Source organism: Lagenorhynchus albirostris, chromosome 13 (assembly GCF_949774975.1).
Source record: "Lagenorhynchus albirostris chromosome 13, mLagAlb1.1, whole genome shotgun sequence".
In the NCBI taxonomy this organism is placed as follows: domain Eukaryota; kingdom Metazoa; phylum Chordata; class Mammalia; order Artiodactyla; family Delphinidae; genus Lagenorhynchus; species Lagenorhynchus albirostris.
The window spans coordinates 8,278,720-8,295,734 of record NC_083107.1 but is presented as its reverse complement, the minus strand read 5'-3'; the positions used below and the strand labels follow the sequence as shown (position 1 = coordinate 8,295,734).

General features: G+C 42.5%; 1 protein-coding gene across 1 annotated transcript in view; it reads left to right on the top strand.

Annotated features, from left to right (window-relative positions):
* The window catches only part of VWA3B (von Willebrand factor A domain containing 3B), a 213,765-nt gene that overhangs the window by 181,569 nt on the left and 15,181 nt on the right, over nt 1–17,015 (top strand). The window contains exon 24 of the mRNA XM_060169018.1: nt 11,412–11,523. Coding sequence (XP_060025001.1) covers nt 11,412–11,523 — 112 coding nt within the window. The remainder of the gene's footprint in view (nt 1–11,411; nt 11,524–17,015) is intronic.

Genomic DNA, 17,015 nt, shown 5'->3' with positions numbered 1-17,015 from the left:
ACATAGGGTGACCAAAGCCCCCACTGTCAGTTCAGGAAAGCACCCATGTGCCCAGGACAATAGTCCGTAGGTAATGAATGGGCGGGGAGGGGTCCATAGTTGGCAGCTCATCTACAGAGTTCTTTCCACTCTCAACATGGCCCTCTGCAATGGAAGATTTTCTGTATTATTTTCTTAAAACGGTACTTCTCCTTACCATGTGTGATGTATCGTGCGGTATTTTTATTCCATTTTTATCGTGCTCTGTTGAGTTGATTTCATGACCTGCTCACAAGTCTCATCCTTCAGCGTGAGAAATGGTTCGGACCAAAGCTCAAGATTGCCAGGCCTTTTGCGATCCTGCGGTGAAAATCCATCACAGGTGCAAGTCATTTTTATTGACTCATATAAAAAAAGTCTCACTTTAAATGTTTTTAGCAGAGGCCAAAGATTTTGATCAATGACTGTAATTTGGAGAGGAAGAAACCTGTTTTTCATTAAGACCCCCTCAAGTTTACTGATAAGAAGTAACAAAAGGTGATCAAAGTTGGTCGGAATGGGATGCCCAATCAGAAATGTCCATGCGTGTTGAGAAGGGAGTGGTCGCTCTTTGATCCACCCCAGAGTACGTTATGGGGTCTGGAGGTCTGCGGCTCTCTGACTCTTTCCCCTACAGTACGCTGGCACCCACAGTAGCTGCCCTGTTGGTCCCTGAGTTTGGGACAGCTTCCTGATTTTTCTGTTGGTGAGGATCAGAGGTGGGGAGAAGTGGCCGTACATGCCAGTGTCTGGCTAGAATGCGCCCTGCTTTTTCCACTCAGGCTTTCACTGGCAGTCCCTTGCTGGCCCCAGGATCAGACGTAGGGCAAGCATCATTATCCCACCTGCTCTGCCCAGCGCCTTATACGGGACACATTCCATGATTAATTGTCCCTCCCTATTTCTGTAATCCACTGGTTTCGTGGCATCCCTGGAGACAGGTGCTTGGCTTACTGACGGCATAATGAAAGATTTTAACTCTGAAATTGTAAATTCCACTTGAAAGTTCCCTTCACAAGCACCCTTCTTGTTGCCGTGATTGCAGAGTCCAACGTCACTGGCCACTCCTGAGCCCTCGCAGCTGCAGTATGGTGGAAATCACCAAGGGCATCTGAGTTGTAATTAAACTTCCCAAGTTTTCGCTGGGAGCCTGGTCTGGGGCAGCTCCAGCTATGTTGTCCTGCAGCATTTTCTTAGTAAATAAGGATTGTTCTCCAGAACAATCAGAGTCCCACAGAATCCAGACCCAGAAAGATCCAACGGGCTTTCTGCACCCAACCTTGGCTGCCTTGAAAAACTCGGAGGCAGAAAATCTTGTTAAATTCTAAGTAGCTCTAAACAACCCTAATAGAGGCCTCGGAAATGTACTTACACAGCTGGCTGCACGTGGTTACTTTTCCAAGTTGAGACTGGCAAGGAATGTGGAGTCTCTAGCTTTGAAGAATGACTAATTGAGTGGTCCACTCCATGGAAAACTGTCCAGGAGAGAGTGTTAGGAAAATACACAGCAGGAGGGAGGATATGGGTGAGGCTGGGTGAGATGGGAATGGGAGAATGAAGGGACGAAAAGAGACCACTTGGATTTGAAAACATTATATTGGGTTGTGACTTTGACACTACACAGGAGAACATTAGTTGGGGAGACTTAGAGAGACATTTCTTTGAGTTGTATATAAAATGAAGTCAGAATAAGTAGCGTCATTTGTTATATCTGCTCCCAAATAATAATTGGACCAGTTGTCATTCTTGCATTGTAACCCATCCTTTTGCAGCTCTCATTATTCCCTCTTTAAGGGGAGAACGGAGGCATCACACCTTAACCCTTTATGACTAGCCAGCCTTTCTCATTCCACAAGTAAAACCTTTAGTCTCTTCTGCTGATACTTGGGTCTGGTAGGAGGACTGACTCCTTAGTGACAGTGACACAGAAGATCCCCTGGTGCAAGGGTGGGGAATTAGCAGGTGTGGGTTGTGCATCAGTGATGCCATCACACAAAGAATGACACGTGCACGTTCAGGCCAGTGCCTTGGTGATACATTAACATACGGAAACCAGACCCCCGATGGGTTCCTGAGAGATAATGGTAGGACATGTGGCCAGGGTGAGACTGAAATCCCAGAGAGAGTGAGGTGCCTGCATGGGATGGGCGAGGATGCCAAAGAGAAGATGCTGCCGTGCCGTGATCATGCCCCAGTTAGCTGGGGATTTAAGGAGAGGATCCTACTCAGGAAGACCAGCCACTGAAGGAAAGTCACAGAAGGGAAGAAAAACTCCCGCCCACTCTAAATAGTGTCCAGAAAGGTTTCTGTCTAGTATCCTGATGTTTAGGAGTGGGAAGGAGGGTATCAGCTCCAGGGACAAAAATCACTGCCAGATTGTCTTTTCATTCTCAAGCTGAGGACAGCCGTCCTGGCTGGAGATTTCAGCTGGGTGGACCCTGGCACTCTTTTGCCACAAGGCTCATCTTTTTTCATTGGCGTAAGTTCTACCCTAAACAGGTTTGGGGATGGTCATTGACCTCCCAGTCTGAAGGAGGAGAACTGAATGTGGAGGGCTTATCAGGAGGGTCCAGGCAGGAAACAGAATCCCATTCAGTCACTTCAAGTGAAGAAACATTAATGAAGGGACTACTTGCAGAGGCGGAGGCAGGTCTAAGGCAGCCAAAAGGGGATCTCACCCCAGCACTGGCAATAGCAGGAAGTTGCCACCACCCCCAGACTTGAAGGGTGGAGGGAAATAGTGCTACTGGAGCCTGTAAGAGCGAAGGCCACTAGCCAGAGTAGGGGGCATTCCTAGAGAGACAAAGGGCACGGAGGGAGCCCAGAGCCAATACCCCTGTCTTCCTCCCCCTGCTGCCTCCAACCTCTCGCCTCCCATTGGCTCAGCCTATTGGAAAGTCAGCCAACAAGAGAAATTGGGTCATGTTGTCCTTGGGGGTCAACCTCCTGGGGCATGGAGCAGGGCAGGGAATGGACCTGGGGGCAGGTGTATGGCCCAGAGTAACCAGCACAGAGATCTCTTGAAAAGTTTTCTTAAAGGCTCAGCATTTCTTTTTATGCCATCACCTCGTGTGTGAGGTATCTGTATACAACCACAGCAGACAGCTGGCGGTGGTCCACGCTGCAGGCAATGACACGGAAGCGGCTCCAAGTGTATGGCTGTGGTGCATCTCTGGAGTAGCTGCCTGTAGATAACTACGTCAGTAACATCTGAATTGCAGGCCACAGCGCTGTAGTAATTTTCAGGTTTAAATACTTAAAACATTTCAAGTTTTTCTCTCTTTGATTCTTCCCTAAAAGAGCAACAAGGGAGTGTTCCCTGAGAAGATGTTACAAGTGTGCTCTTCAAGCTAGGGAAATCGTTCGATTCAGCATCTAATGCATATTTATTAGGTTCCTTTGCTACTACCAAAAAAAAAAAAAAACCACCCAACATAAGTTCAGCCTCCCACAAAAGCCCTTTGAGTTGCTATTGACTGAGATTTGACTGGAGATTTGACTGTCAGAGTGGTTAAGTCTTCTCCCTCGCTCAGTGCTGGGGACCTGTCTGTGGGCTGTCTGGTAGTTCAGGGCATCATCCTGTAATTGTTTCCTGTGCTTCCTAAGCAGCCCCTCACACAGCACAGGAACCACATCGGGAAGAGGGGAAGGCCAAGCAGCTCACCAGTCCTGATCTGCTCAGGAAGCAGCCCCCGGAGAGGGGAAGTGGAAACCCGCACAGAAGTTTTGGGGACACGTGTTGCTCACGCTGTGTTTCCTAAAGTTATGATGTTCCCTGAGGAGGAGGGGGAAACAGCTCCGAAAAAGCATGTCCCTATGCTGCTTTGGATTTTAAAGCACGGCTAAGCGCCTGAGGCTTCTGAAAGGGGACGATAATTCTCTCTGCACGTCCTCCTGGCCGTAGCTTCCGCCTTAAGCCTTGGGCTTACACACGGTGTCCTCGGGGTCCCCGGGAGCCCAGCGCCGACCTACTGTGCTTGTGAGAGGTCTTGCAAGGAGTCTTAGCTTCCTCTTCAGACCGGAGGGGCTGAGGCAGGAAATTCCACCTAGAGCTTCACTTCTTTAGCCTTATGGTTTGACTCCTGTTAAAATGCAAATAGCCTATTCAAGTCCTTTCAATTCTTCACCATGGGTCGGTCACTCCGCTGCCTAGAGGGGCTGGGCAGGAGTTTGCCATCCCTGATTTATGTTTTCCTGTAAGGTCTTTTTCTCATTTTCTCTCCAGAACCCATTTCCAAAAGGGATGCAGACCCTGGATACTATCATGGTGGAGAAACCCCTCTAAATCTAAATGAAGGGAGAGATAGTGAATGTCAGGAAATGCTCCAGGCTGGCTCTGTCCTCCTCACCAAGGTTTTAAAAAGAGTTGAATTATTCAGAGACAGTTTGCAAGTATTCTGGTCTTACAATTAGGTATCCTAGCGAGAGGTAAGGTCAGAACATGCCTGACACTACGTGTATTATCTTGATTAGCACAGTCACAGACTTTACTTGGCTTTAAGGACAAAACATGGACAGACAAGCCATTGGAACTGCCGCTAGTACAGTTTGGGGATTGGGTCCAGCAGAGTTCAGTGATTTGGGGCAGGAAAAAATATAGTGGTTTTACGACAAGATTTTGAGCCGAAGACTAGTTCTAGTGACATCATGGAAGTGCATTGTGTACCTGATGTGAAAACATGTTGTTCGTTAAATGGAAAATTCGAAAGCATCAAACATTTAGTAACTTTACTCCACCAGCGCAAACCTGAGAGCATGACCTTGAAACTAAGTAATGCAATGAAAGGAGGGTAGACCATGTTGGATCCTGATCTGCACCCTCTGATAATTGAATCTGGCAAAGAAGTGAATTGGATTCTCTGAATTTTGGAGACAAGGCAAAATCAATTATCCAGTGGACAGCATCCCTAACTGCCAGCATCATTGCCTGTCTGACTTCCTCACTGAAACGCAGTGACTCCCAGGCACTTGAACCTAGAGATGGGTCAGCTTATTTATTTAGTGCTAGCATTTCTTGTTCTCTCATTCTCCATCCCCTTGTCCTCCATAGATTTCTTCTTTTTAATTTATTTTTGTAAAGAATGTTATTTGATTTTATTTTTTATTTTTATTTTATTTTATTTTTGGCCGTACCGTGCAGCATGTGGGATCTCAGCTCCTGGACCAGGGATCGAACCCGTGCACACCCCCGGCCTTGGAAGTGCAGAGTCTTAACCACTGGACTGCCAGGGAAGTCCCCATAGATTTCATTTTAAAGCCCAGTAGCATGCTTGTCTTGTGCACGTGCATAGGTGACTGATGGCAGGAAAGGAACAGGGAAGCTAATGTCCTCTAGTATGGGCTGTAAAGGGTCTCTAAAGTCTTTGGCAAGACTCAAAAACAGCGGGATATCATCCTTCTGGAAAGGTGCTGTCAACTTTGTGGCTGAAGGGATGGTGTGTCTAGCTGCCCTGATCGATGTCCTTCCATCCTGGGAGACCAATGCTCTATTTCTGTGAATGAACCATTGTATTAATGCTGGCCCTGTTGATTTGTTTCACCACGGCTTCTCTGCTCTATCTGTGGTATAGCTGAGTTGCCTCTGCAGGGATATGGAAGAATCACTGAGTGTACAGTGAACAGTTCCTTCCATAAAGCTACGTGCTGTGGAAACAGCCAGAAATGAATTCTTGCCAATAGTAGTAACTGTTGGAAACAAGAGCAGAGTGAATGTGAGTATGCAAAGCCCTTTGGTAGCTGTAATGATTCCTTCAGGTAGACTCACAGATGTGTGAATGACTCGAATGACAGGTGATACTTTTTAGCGATTTAAAAAGGCAGTTTCTTAGGTGGCATTTTCAGTGTGTTAAAAATGAACACCGGCAGCGCTCTGTATCGCTTCCGTCCGTTGCTGCTGCCCTTGCAGGGAAGGTCCTCACAGAGTGAGTGGTTTTCCTATATCAGATGAATTGGGAAGTGAGTGACAACTCACTTGAGGTCCCTGACGATTTCTGGCAACTGACTTCCCAGATTTGTACATGTGGAACTGTAGAAAGCAGTCACATTGGTTAGCTTCTGGCTAGTATATTGAGAGAATCAGTATTTGGAATCTAGAGATAAAAAGGGGCTATTTAAATAAATTATGTGATTATACTCATTTAGAATTTTGAAAAGGAGTTTTAAATGTATCTAGGCATAGGTTCTAATAAATGTCTGGTCTGTTGATGAAATCTAAAGGGGAAAAATCGCTTTCTGGAATCGATGTGGACATCTTTTGTAGTAACAGGTTGTTACTGGTCTGGAGGTGATAAGACTGTCTGATGCCTCAGGGACCAACAGCGCCTCCCTGGCTGATTGGTCTTTGATATGAACACTGATGGTGTGAAGTAAGGTGGCTTTGGAGGTTCACTTTATGTACAGGTGAGGTATTTATGCAACAGCTGATGTAATTTGGCTTATTCCAAATTCTCAAGATTCTAAATTGTATCAATAATGAGAATATACTGTACATGGAATCTTCCGTCGAGGAACTGACTGTAGGAAACTGGTGTGGGCATCTATTTGGAGTATTATGATGGAAAACACTGCTGTTCATGTCACAGTTCTGGCCATTACATTTCCCTTATATTGTAAAAACAAGGGTATCCTGCTTGTGTTCCTGTCCGTGTACGCACATAGCCTGACAATTTCCCCAGCACTGCAGAAAGGCTAGTAAGGCCTAGACTTTCCTGGACAGATATGAGAGGATGTTAGAGATCATTTATTTTATCCCCGTATTTTGCACATGTAGAAACTGAAGCCCAGAAATGTTAACAGACTTCCCAAAGTCACACAGCCACCTGGACAGCACTCAGTCCCATTTCTCCTGTCCCCTGGTCCAGTCTCCTCCCTTTGAGGCCATTTCAGGTGGGCAGGAGGTCATTCTCATTGCCCACGGGAAGGAGTGCTTAGGTTTCTTCTCTGGGTGAAGCCCAGGAACAGGCAGATGACATTCATCAGCTACCAATGATGTTGGGCCATCCTCTTTGACGTATTGAGTACATCTGTAAAAATAGAAATTCCATGAGAATAGAGGGTCCCCAGCAAAATTCAACTAGATGGGAACATCATAAACAAAAGGGTGGTGTTCATCTTACATTTTTGTCTGTGACCACATAGGCTACAAGCAACACAGGTCTGAAGACTTGATCATATCCCACCATCCTGCAAGAGACTTTAAGCCCTTAGTTCATTATTTCTTCCCTGAGGACCTAGCTCTAACTTTTCAGCTCCCAGGAAATAAAGCATACTCCCGCTTCTTTTAGTGAACATGAAAAGTATCACCAAACAGATACAAATGATAGATGGCTGCAAAATGCTCAGTTATGTCAGGGCACCAGGGAAATGAGCTGCAGGTTTCAGGAGCCCAAACCATACTGAACATGAATCATGACCCAAGAGTAAGTGGTGTTCACACCACCTGAAGTTATTTAAATTTTTATTGTCAATTGCCTCATAAATTAGAGACTTGCTTAAGTGAAGACCAGCAGATGAACTCATAAAATATGCATCGAATACTTTATTGACGATATAGCTATAGCAGTGCAAAAAAGATGGCATCAAAGTGCATGCGAAAACAGTTTATATTGGCTTTGTGTCATGGAGAAGAGGGTCACTTGATGGTCTGCGAAGATGAGAAGCTGGTGAATGATGTCACTGGGTGCTTTGATTGGGTTGGAGGACTAATTTCTTTGAGAAATCCAAAAATTAATAAGTTAAGGGTCAAGAAAGGAAAAAAATGAAAAAAATCTGGGTGGGAAAACCCCCATTTTCTACAATATAGCAATTTGAAGAAAAAGGCCTATTTTGTTTATTTTTTGATTTAAGAGTAGATTCAGAAACTTCTATGTTCATTTGCTTCTTCAGCCCACTATCTGCAAAATACCTTGAGCAGTTACACAGAGGAAACAAGAAGTAGATGGCTGCCTATTTTAACCTTTTTTAAAAAGGCAGATGTATACAAATATAATTTTCACACCATAAAATTCGCCTATTTCAATTCAGTGATTTTAAGCAAAACTGACAGAGCTTCAACCACCACTACAATCCAGTTTCAGAACCTTTCCATCACCCAGAAAAGATCCCTCATGCCTATTTGGAGTCAGTCTCCATTTACACCTCAAGCCCCAGGTAACCACTAATCAATTTCTGTCTCTATAAATTTGTGTTTTCTGTAAGTTTTGTATATAAATGGCTGAGTAACATTCCATTGCATTGATATACCACATTTTGTTTACCCATTTCCCCAGTCCACTGACGTTTGGATTATTTCCATCTTTCCATTACTGTGAATAATGCTGATATGAACACTCACATACAAGTGTTTGTGTGACAAAAATTTCTGTTTCTCTTGGCTAGATGTCTAATAGTGGTATTTCCAGGGCATACAGTAAGTTTATGTTTAATTTTTAAAGAAACTGCCAAAAGCTTTTCCAAAGTGTCAAAAATCAATTGACCATAAATGTAAGGATTTATTTCTGGACTCTGAATACTGTTCCACTGATCATATGACTATCCTTAATTCAGGACCACACTTTCTTGATTACTGAAGGTTTACAGTAAGTTTTGAAATTAAGAAGAGTAAGTCCGCCAGATTTGTACTTTTTCAAAATGATTTTGGCTCTTCTGGGTCATTTACATTTATGTGTAAATTTTAAGATCAGCATCTCAATTTTGGCCAAAAAAAATTCCTGGGATTTTGTTTGATTTATGTATAATCTATAGATCAGTTTGGTAAAAATGACTATCTTAACAATTTCAAGTTTTCTCGTCCATGAACATGATATTCAACTTCTTAGATCTGTCATTTCTCTCAGCAGGGTTTTGTAGTTTTCAGTGTATGAGCTTTTCATATATTTTTGATAAATTTATTCCTTAGTCTGTTCTTTTTGATTCTATAAACGGAATTCTTTTCTTAATTTTCAGACTGTTCATTATTAGTACACAGAAATACAATTTTTTCTTTTTTGTATATTTAACTTACATCATGACATCTTGCAAAACTTGTTAACTCTCGTAGTGTTTATGTGCTTTCCTCAGGGTTTTCCACATATAGGGTTATATCATTTATGAAGAAAGACAACTTTACCCGTTCCTTTCCAATCTGGATGCCTTTATTTTTTTCTTGCCTGATTGCACTGGCTAGAACATCAAGTACAATGTTAAGTAGAAGTTGCAAGAGTACCTGGCCTTGTTTCTGATCTTAGGGGAAATCATCCCATATTTCGCCATTAAGTGTCATGCTTGCTGTAGGCTTTTTACAGATGCTTTTCATCAAGTTGAGGAAGTCTCCTTCTATTCCTGGTTTGTTGAGCATCTTTATCATGAAAGGCTGTTGGATTTTGTCAGATGCGCCTTCTTCATGCATTAAGATAATATGGTTTTATTCTTTACTAATTTGGAGTATTACATTAATTGTGGATGCATAATTATGGATGTTAAATTAGCTTTGCATTCCTTGGATGACTCCTACTTGGTCATTGTGTATAATTCTTCTCATATGTTGCTGCATTTTTTGCTGATATTTTCTTAAGAGATATTTGCATCTATATTCATGAGGAGTATAGGACTGTAGTGTTCTTTTTCTTGTGATGTCTTTGCCTGTTTTGGTATTGGGGTAATACTTGGCCTTCCCTTTTCTAATATAAGTGACCTTCCCAGTAATTTCTGGTTTCCTAGGGTTCCTCTTTTCAGTCCGTCAGCCAGAAATCCAGGGTTTTATGTCCCTAACTCAGTCGCGTGCTTCCGCATATCGTGCTTGCCTTTGGGACCAAACAGAGGCTAGATACATAGAGAGAGAGAACAGTGGGGGTTCACCCACCCTGTTGGAGCAAGAAGATTCCACTCCTGCAGGGTTTTGGCTCCTCCAGGCTCATATTGCCAACACTGCTGCCACTGCACAGAACTGCTTAGGGACTGAGGTCTGAGTATGGAGGGAGAAAGGGGAGAAGGATTTCTGTATTCTCTCCAAGGGTTAGGAGTTCCTTTTCCCATTCCTCAAGCCAGAACTAGAGGGCTTCTTTTAGGACTCTCTCTGTCTATACCCTGGAGCCCACTTCTGTGTTTTGGGCTGTCTTGAGGTCAGGCCAGGGAATACCAGAGGAAAAAAATGGTAAACACCCTACCAATTTGGTGGTACTTTGAATTCTTGTCTTCTTTTCCAACCCATTTGCTACCAGTTGCTTTTTGGAATTCTTAAATAGATTTTACCTAGAAACCCAACCACTATATGTCTGTTTTTTATTTTGTTTTCTAATAATTCATTTTAAATTTATTTTACAAGATCGTTGGTCCTCACATTGATTGGAAATCAAAAATAATGACTTTTCTGGATGATGGAATGGAGGCTTTGGGGGGTTTTTTGGAGGAGTAGTGGAGATTGGGTCTCTCTACTAATGATCAGTCATCTAGCATAGAAAATAGGACTTTAGATAGAATTGGACTTTACAGATCAAAAATGAAGCTACCAGTTTCTTCCTGTAGTGGACACAACAATCACATTCACTCCAAGTGTTGATTCAGGTGGTAGCATTTGGAAATAACAGAGCAGTACTTTCCTTTGTTTCTTCTGAAATTGCCTGGGGGTGAAGTCTTCCCAGAGAGATTATAACTGAGCTGGGCTTTGAAGGGGTTATCTGGAACATGAAGGCCCTTGCTCATTTTTAAATATCTTTTTTTCTCTCTCTTCAGATTGGATGATTTCTGTTCATTTGTCTTCAGATCTCTTTCCTCCATCATATCAATTCTGCTATTTAGCCCTTCCAGATATTGTTGGGGTTTTTTTTACTTCTAAAATTTCCATTTGTTTTTTTATAGTTCCTTTTTCTCAGCTGAAAACAACTACCTTACTGTTCATTTCAAGAGTATTTACCTTTACCTCAGGTACTATGGTTATAACTGCTGATTTGCATCTTAATCTGATTATTCCAACACCTGAGCCATCTAAATACTGTGATCTGTTGATTTCCTTTACCTTGAGAATTGGTTATGTTTGCTTGCTTCTTTTGTATGTTGCATTTTGGATCGTGTATGCATATATTGAATATTATAGTTTAAAACTCTGGATCCTGTTTAAATTCTCCAGAAAAGGCTGCCTTTTTTTGTTTTGTTTTAACAAAGCTTGATTAGATTTAGACTGTAAATTCTGCCTCATTTTCTATGTGCAGTGTTTCCCATATCAGTTCAGTTTTAAAAGGCTGTTCCCAACAGCATAGAACAGAAAGTACTCCAGAGTGAGTATACAGTATATGCATGTCCTGTAATTCCTCAACAGTGTGATTCTAAGTAAAGAATCGCACGCTATCCTGTATCTGTGACTTTCACTGTCTGCACTTACTTTTTCTATCAACTATTAATGTTTTATTTTTTTTTTTTAGCAACAGAAAATTCAAGGAACTCCAACAAAGAAAAACAAATCCAAAAAACTGGATCCACTCAAAGGCCAGAAGGTTATTGCAAGATGTGATGAAAATGGCTTTTATTTTCCAGGTAGGTATTTTATTTTGTAAGATTCCTTTGTTACATAATACGATATTGGGAACCAGAAGTTCTCAAACTATGCTTTCCCTAGCACACTGACACTTCATGAGCTATGCTGAGGTATTCCACTTCTAAAATGAAATGATGAAGTTTCTCCCCATATTTGTGGGGAAGTAACAGCCAGAAAAACTTACTTTAATCTTTCTTTTGTTTAGTAAAGTTTTCCTACATACCTACTATGTTCCACGTATGTAATATCGCTAAGGTGCTGGTCTAGCGTAGTGAGCAGACCCCAGAAGAAAATCCTTGTTTTCATGAAGCTTACATGCAAGTAGAGGAGACAGACAAGCAACCAAATAAGTAAAATACGTAGTGTGTCAGACACAGGGCTATGAAGGGAAATGAAGCCACAAAGATGGTTGAGCGTGTCCAAGGTGAAGCTCGCGATTCTAGATATGGTGGTCAAGGAAGAGCTTCCAGGGAAGGCAACATATTACTAAGGACTTTAAAAAGGAGCCATGAGATTATCTCAGGGAGAGTTCTAAACACAGGGAACAGCAGTACGAAGTCCTGAGGATGGAGTGCCCATGACACCCTCTTCCTTGAAGGAAGAGGCCAGTGTGACTGGACCCAAGGGGTTTGCCCAAGACTTTCTGGGGCATGTGATCCTGAAGGAATCAGCCAGGTGAAGTTAAGCAAGAGCTTCATGAATAATGAAAATGATACGTGTGAAGATCTAGAGGTGAAGAAAAACATTTTATGCCTGGAGAAATAAAATAGATTATGGCTGGAACCTAGAATGCAAGGGAAGGGTAGAAAGTAAGAAAGCTCTTCGGAGAGGTAAGTGTGTGGCTGTTCATAAAGGGTTATGTTAAGAGGTTTGAACTTTATTGGGGAATCACATTTAAAGCAGGAAGAAACACAATCACATTTGAAGTTTTAAAAAGATCCCTCCCAGCGCTGTGTGAAGAGTATATACGGAGTGGATTAGGATGTCACTCGGGTCCCTGGCGTGGGTCATAAGGTAAAGGATGGTACCTGTAGGAGATGGTGGTATGGACAGGAAGATATAACGAGGTGTGTCTGGGACGTGACGAATTGTAGGTGCACCACAAGACGCTAAAGTTGTCAGAGAAGCAATTGGAGATAATGGGTCCAGAGTCTGGAGGAGGAAATCTGTCGGGAGATAGAGATTTTTGCCACGTCAGCACAAAAGTAGTCATTGAAATCATGGTAAAGGCCTGTTGGGAAAGAGAGCTTAGAGAAAGAACCCTGAGGAAGAGCTGTCAAGCAGAAAGACTGTACCTCAAAATATAGCTGATCTTAATGTAGGCATTATCTGTCAATCACCAGTTAAGTAGTTCTTTATTAAACTTAATTTAATCTGCTTTTTACGTGAGAAAAATACTTCATCTGGAGTTTGGGTTTCTAGCAGGCATACGTGTAGAACTTATAACTAGGATATTTTATTTGAAATTTGGTAAATGTGCTTTGAAGTTGACTGGGTGAGAGAAAAATGGATCCAGGCATTTGAGATGCACTCCTAGGCGGAGGTATGAAACTCTTCTTTGCAAGAGCAGGGTCTGAGAACCTCCTGTTTCTCTGGGGCTTAGATTCACTGAGAGGTGATCATAGGAGGCCACCCCTGCTTGGTTTTCTGAATCTGAGTCACGGAGCAGGACCCAAGGCTAATTTAGCAATTGAATGAAAATGCTGAAAATGACAGGATTCCAAATGGCTGGACTAGGGCTTGAGATTAGTTTGCCGGCCAGGGTCCCAGAAAAAAATAATACTGCTCAAACTTTTCCCCCAACCATCCCTGAGTAATAAGGAAATGCAGAAGACCTACCACTGCTGATCTGGGGGAGCAGAGGAAACAGGTAACATGTAGCCACATGCAATACCTAAGGCCATGCCAGCAATGATTATTGCCCTGGTTGTTTTTAAATATGCAGCTAGAAGCAGAGAACACACAGTCCTAATAGCTCCATGGGATTTGGCCATTTGGGAATTTTTAATCTGTGGCTCAGATAAGTCACTTGAAAGGTAATAAATATTTGATGGGAATCCCCTGGCAGTCAGGTGGTAAGTGGTTAGGTCTCGGCACGTTCACTGCCAGGGCCTGGGTTCAGTCAATCCCTGGTCAGGGAAATAAGATCCTGCAAGCCGTGTAGTGCGGCCAGAAAAAAAAAAAAAAAAGGTAATAACATAACAAACACTTGAATTTAGTCATATAATCAGTTATTTTGATTAGTGGCTAGTTAGTAAATATTGACTCAGCTGAATTAAATGATGATGCATCGGTTAAGGATGGACTTAGTTTTACCCTCATAGAGTTATTTTTTCAAAAAAAAATAATTTTAAACTTCCAGAAAATTTGCAAGAATAATAGAGAACTCCTGTATACTTTTACCCAGATTTACCAATTTTTAACATTTTGTCACATTTATTTTACGAATCTATTATTTTATTTTTCCATTCTCTCTGTCTCCTTCCCTCTACCATAACACACACATTATTTTATCCTGAACTATTTGAGATTAGGTAACATCATGCCCCTTTGCCCCTTGATACATGTATTTCTCAAGAACAAGGGTATTGTCTTAATATTACCACAGTCAAGTTATAAAATTCAGGAAAGTTAATATTATTTAGTTTTATGTATATATTTCAATTTGGTTAATTATGCCAAGAATAGCCCTTATAGCATTTTTTCCCTCTAGTATAGGTCCCAATTCAGAATTGTTATTGCATTTAGTTATTTCTCTTTAGTCTGCTTTAATCTAGATCATTCTCTAGCCTTTTCCATCATCTTTCATGATACTGACATTATTTAACAGTAAGGCCAATTATGTTATGGAATGTTCCTCAATTTGGGTTAAATTAGATTCAGGTTAAGTGTTTCCAGCCAAAATGTTATGTGATATCATTGATGCCACATCCCTCTCAGGGCAACCTATCCAAAGGCACATGATGTCCAGGTGTCCTCATTAGTGATGTTCATTTAGATCACCTGGTCACTGCAGGTGGCTCTTTTTACCCCTGACAAAAAAGAAGCCCAAATAGAGTTTTGTGGCATGATATTCACTGATGACTCCTTTTCTGATAACTTTTGTTCAAAATCTCCTAAATGTTTTTAATGAAAAATAGCTTTAAAATGTATCTGAGCAGAAGGTGGCTTTGGAGCGATGGGATCAGAGCATCCATTGCTCGAGGCCAGGTGTACACTGGAGCAGAGCTGACCCAGTTGTTGCTGCCATCCTTGGGAATCAGGGCAGGGATTTCCGTATGGCTAACTCTATTCAGGGGTCAGTGTGGATTCACTAGTTGAGGAAGGATTGCGTCGTGCAGAACAGAAGGGACAAGCTGATAGCCTGGCTTAGGATGCTGAAAGGCAGGGAGGCAGACACACTTCAGAACCTTATTTTAAATCATTATTTGTAGGAATTGGGTCATCCTTCCCATTGTTTAGCAAGAAGCAGCATTTTATCTCAGGAAATTCAGTGACGAAAAGTCTGGGTTGCAAGATTTCTGCACTATGTCGTTGGAACAAGTTAGAACGGAAGAAAAAGGTTGGGGGTGGGGAGGACTGAATACTTGCTCAGGGGTCATGATTTAGGGTCAGACAATCCTAAGTTTTTATTTATTCGAAGTCTGCTTCTTGCCTCTACCAGCCGTGTGACTGGAATCACTGAAGTTCTCTGAGCCTGTTTCCTTATCTTGCCAAATGAGATTTAAAACAGTTAAACCCCCCATAAGATCATGGTGTAGATTAAATATGATAATGTACAGCATCTTGAAATTGGCAAGTGTTCATTACCTGTAGAGTATTTCTATTATCTCCTCTTGGGAGAGATAAACAACTCACCTGGGGTCCTCACCTGGGGGTAGAGGGAGCGCTTGCAGTTTAAAAACTTTAACAACAGCTTTCAAACTTTAAGAGCAATTTGAAAAGGCAAAAACCAGCACAGTGCGCTCTAAAGGAAACCTCTGAAACTAAAGAAGAAGAGAATGTGATGACTAGATGTGTAGGCTGGCATTCAGCGGAGGGGGGCAGGTGGAGGGGACGCTTCTGGTGGAGCAGAACTGATGCCCTTTTCAGGAAATGGGATTTGAGCCGGGCTGTGAATATCGGAAGGTTCTTATAGCCAGAGGTTAAAAAAAAAATCCGCTCTCCAGCCTGAGAAATTCCTGTTTGGAGCGAAGATTGAAAACCATTCCTGCTTTTTTCGCCAAATGAACTCACCCATGCTGTCTGCCTAGACTGTTTCTTCACTCCCTTGACCTCTGGGCATAGGCAGTGTTTTTGCTGAGGGTCTCAACTAAGGTGTGCCCCCTTTTCCCCCACACCTGGGTATAGGAGAGCCCCCTGACTGAGGTGGGGAGGCCCACTCGTACCCAGGAAGATGACGGAGTAGAGATGCTTCTTTCTGCCTGCTGGTCCAACCTCCAGAGCCCAGTCCCCTAACATGGTCCCAGGAGACGTTTCAGAGCAGGAAACACCATCTCACCTCTCTGAGGCTGAGGGCAAAGAGAAGCTGCAGTGTAAGGGCAGCCAAAAATCGGAAGCTGATCTTGAATCAGGGCCTAGAAATGGTAGCAACTCCTTAATGAGGTGGAGAAGGGGTAAGTGCAGAGGCTGAGCCATGACCAAACAGGCCAGCAGCTCTGGGTCCTCCCGCCTTGGAGGACAGCCAGGTGTCAACACCGTGAGGCTGGCTCTAGAGTTAGATTGGAAGAAACTACACTAATTTCTGGAGGCAAACAAAGGTCCACACCTGCAGAGATTGGAACATAAAAGAGCTGGTAGTCTAAATTGCCCATCGACAGATGAATGGATAAAGAAGGTGTGGTACATATATACAATGGAATATTACTCAGCCATAAAAAGGAACGAAACTGGGTCATTTGTAGAGATGTGGATGGATCTAGAGACTGTCATACAGAGTGAAGTAAGTCAGAAAGAGAAAAACAAATATCGTATATTAATGCATATTTGTGGAACCTAGAAAAATGGCACAGATGAACCTGTCTGCAGGGCAGAAATAGAGACACAGATGTAGAGAACAAACGTATGGACACCAAGGGGGGAAGTGGCGGGGGGAGGTGGTGGTGGGGTGAACTGGGAGATTGGGATTGACATGTATACACTAATATGTATAAAATGGATGACTAACAGGAACCTGCTGTATAAAAAATAAATAAAATTTAAAAAAAAGAATACAAGACACTAAGTGAGCTATTTTGCTTGTTATCAGAATAAAAGATGAGGAAAGAGATTAAAAAAAAAAAAGAGCTGGTAGTAACATACCAAAAGTCTAGGTCTAACGGTCTCAAGCAGGGGTCGGCAGCCTTTTTCTGTAAAAGGCAGCCGATATATGGCTTAGACGCCGCAGGCCGTCCAGTCACACAGCTACTCACCTGAGGCAGATACCTGAAAAACTGCATCCCAGGTTTAAGACTGGATTCTGCAAAGTCCCAAAGGCTAAGAATTTGAGGAG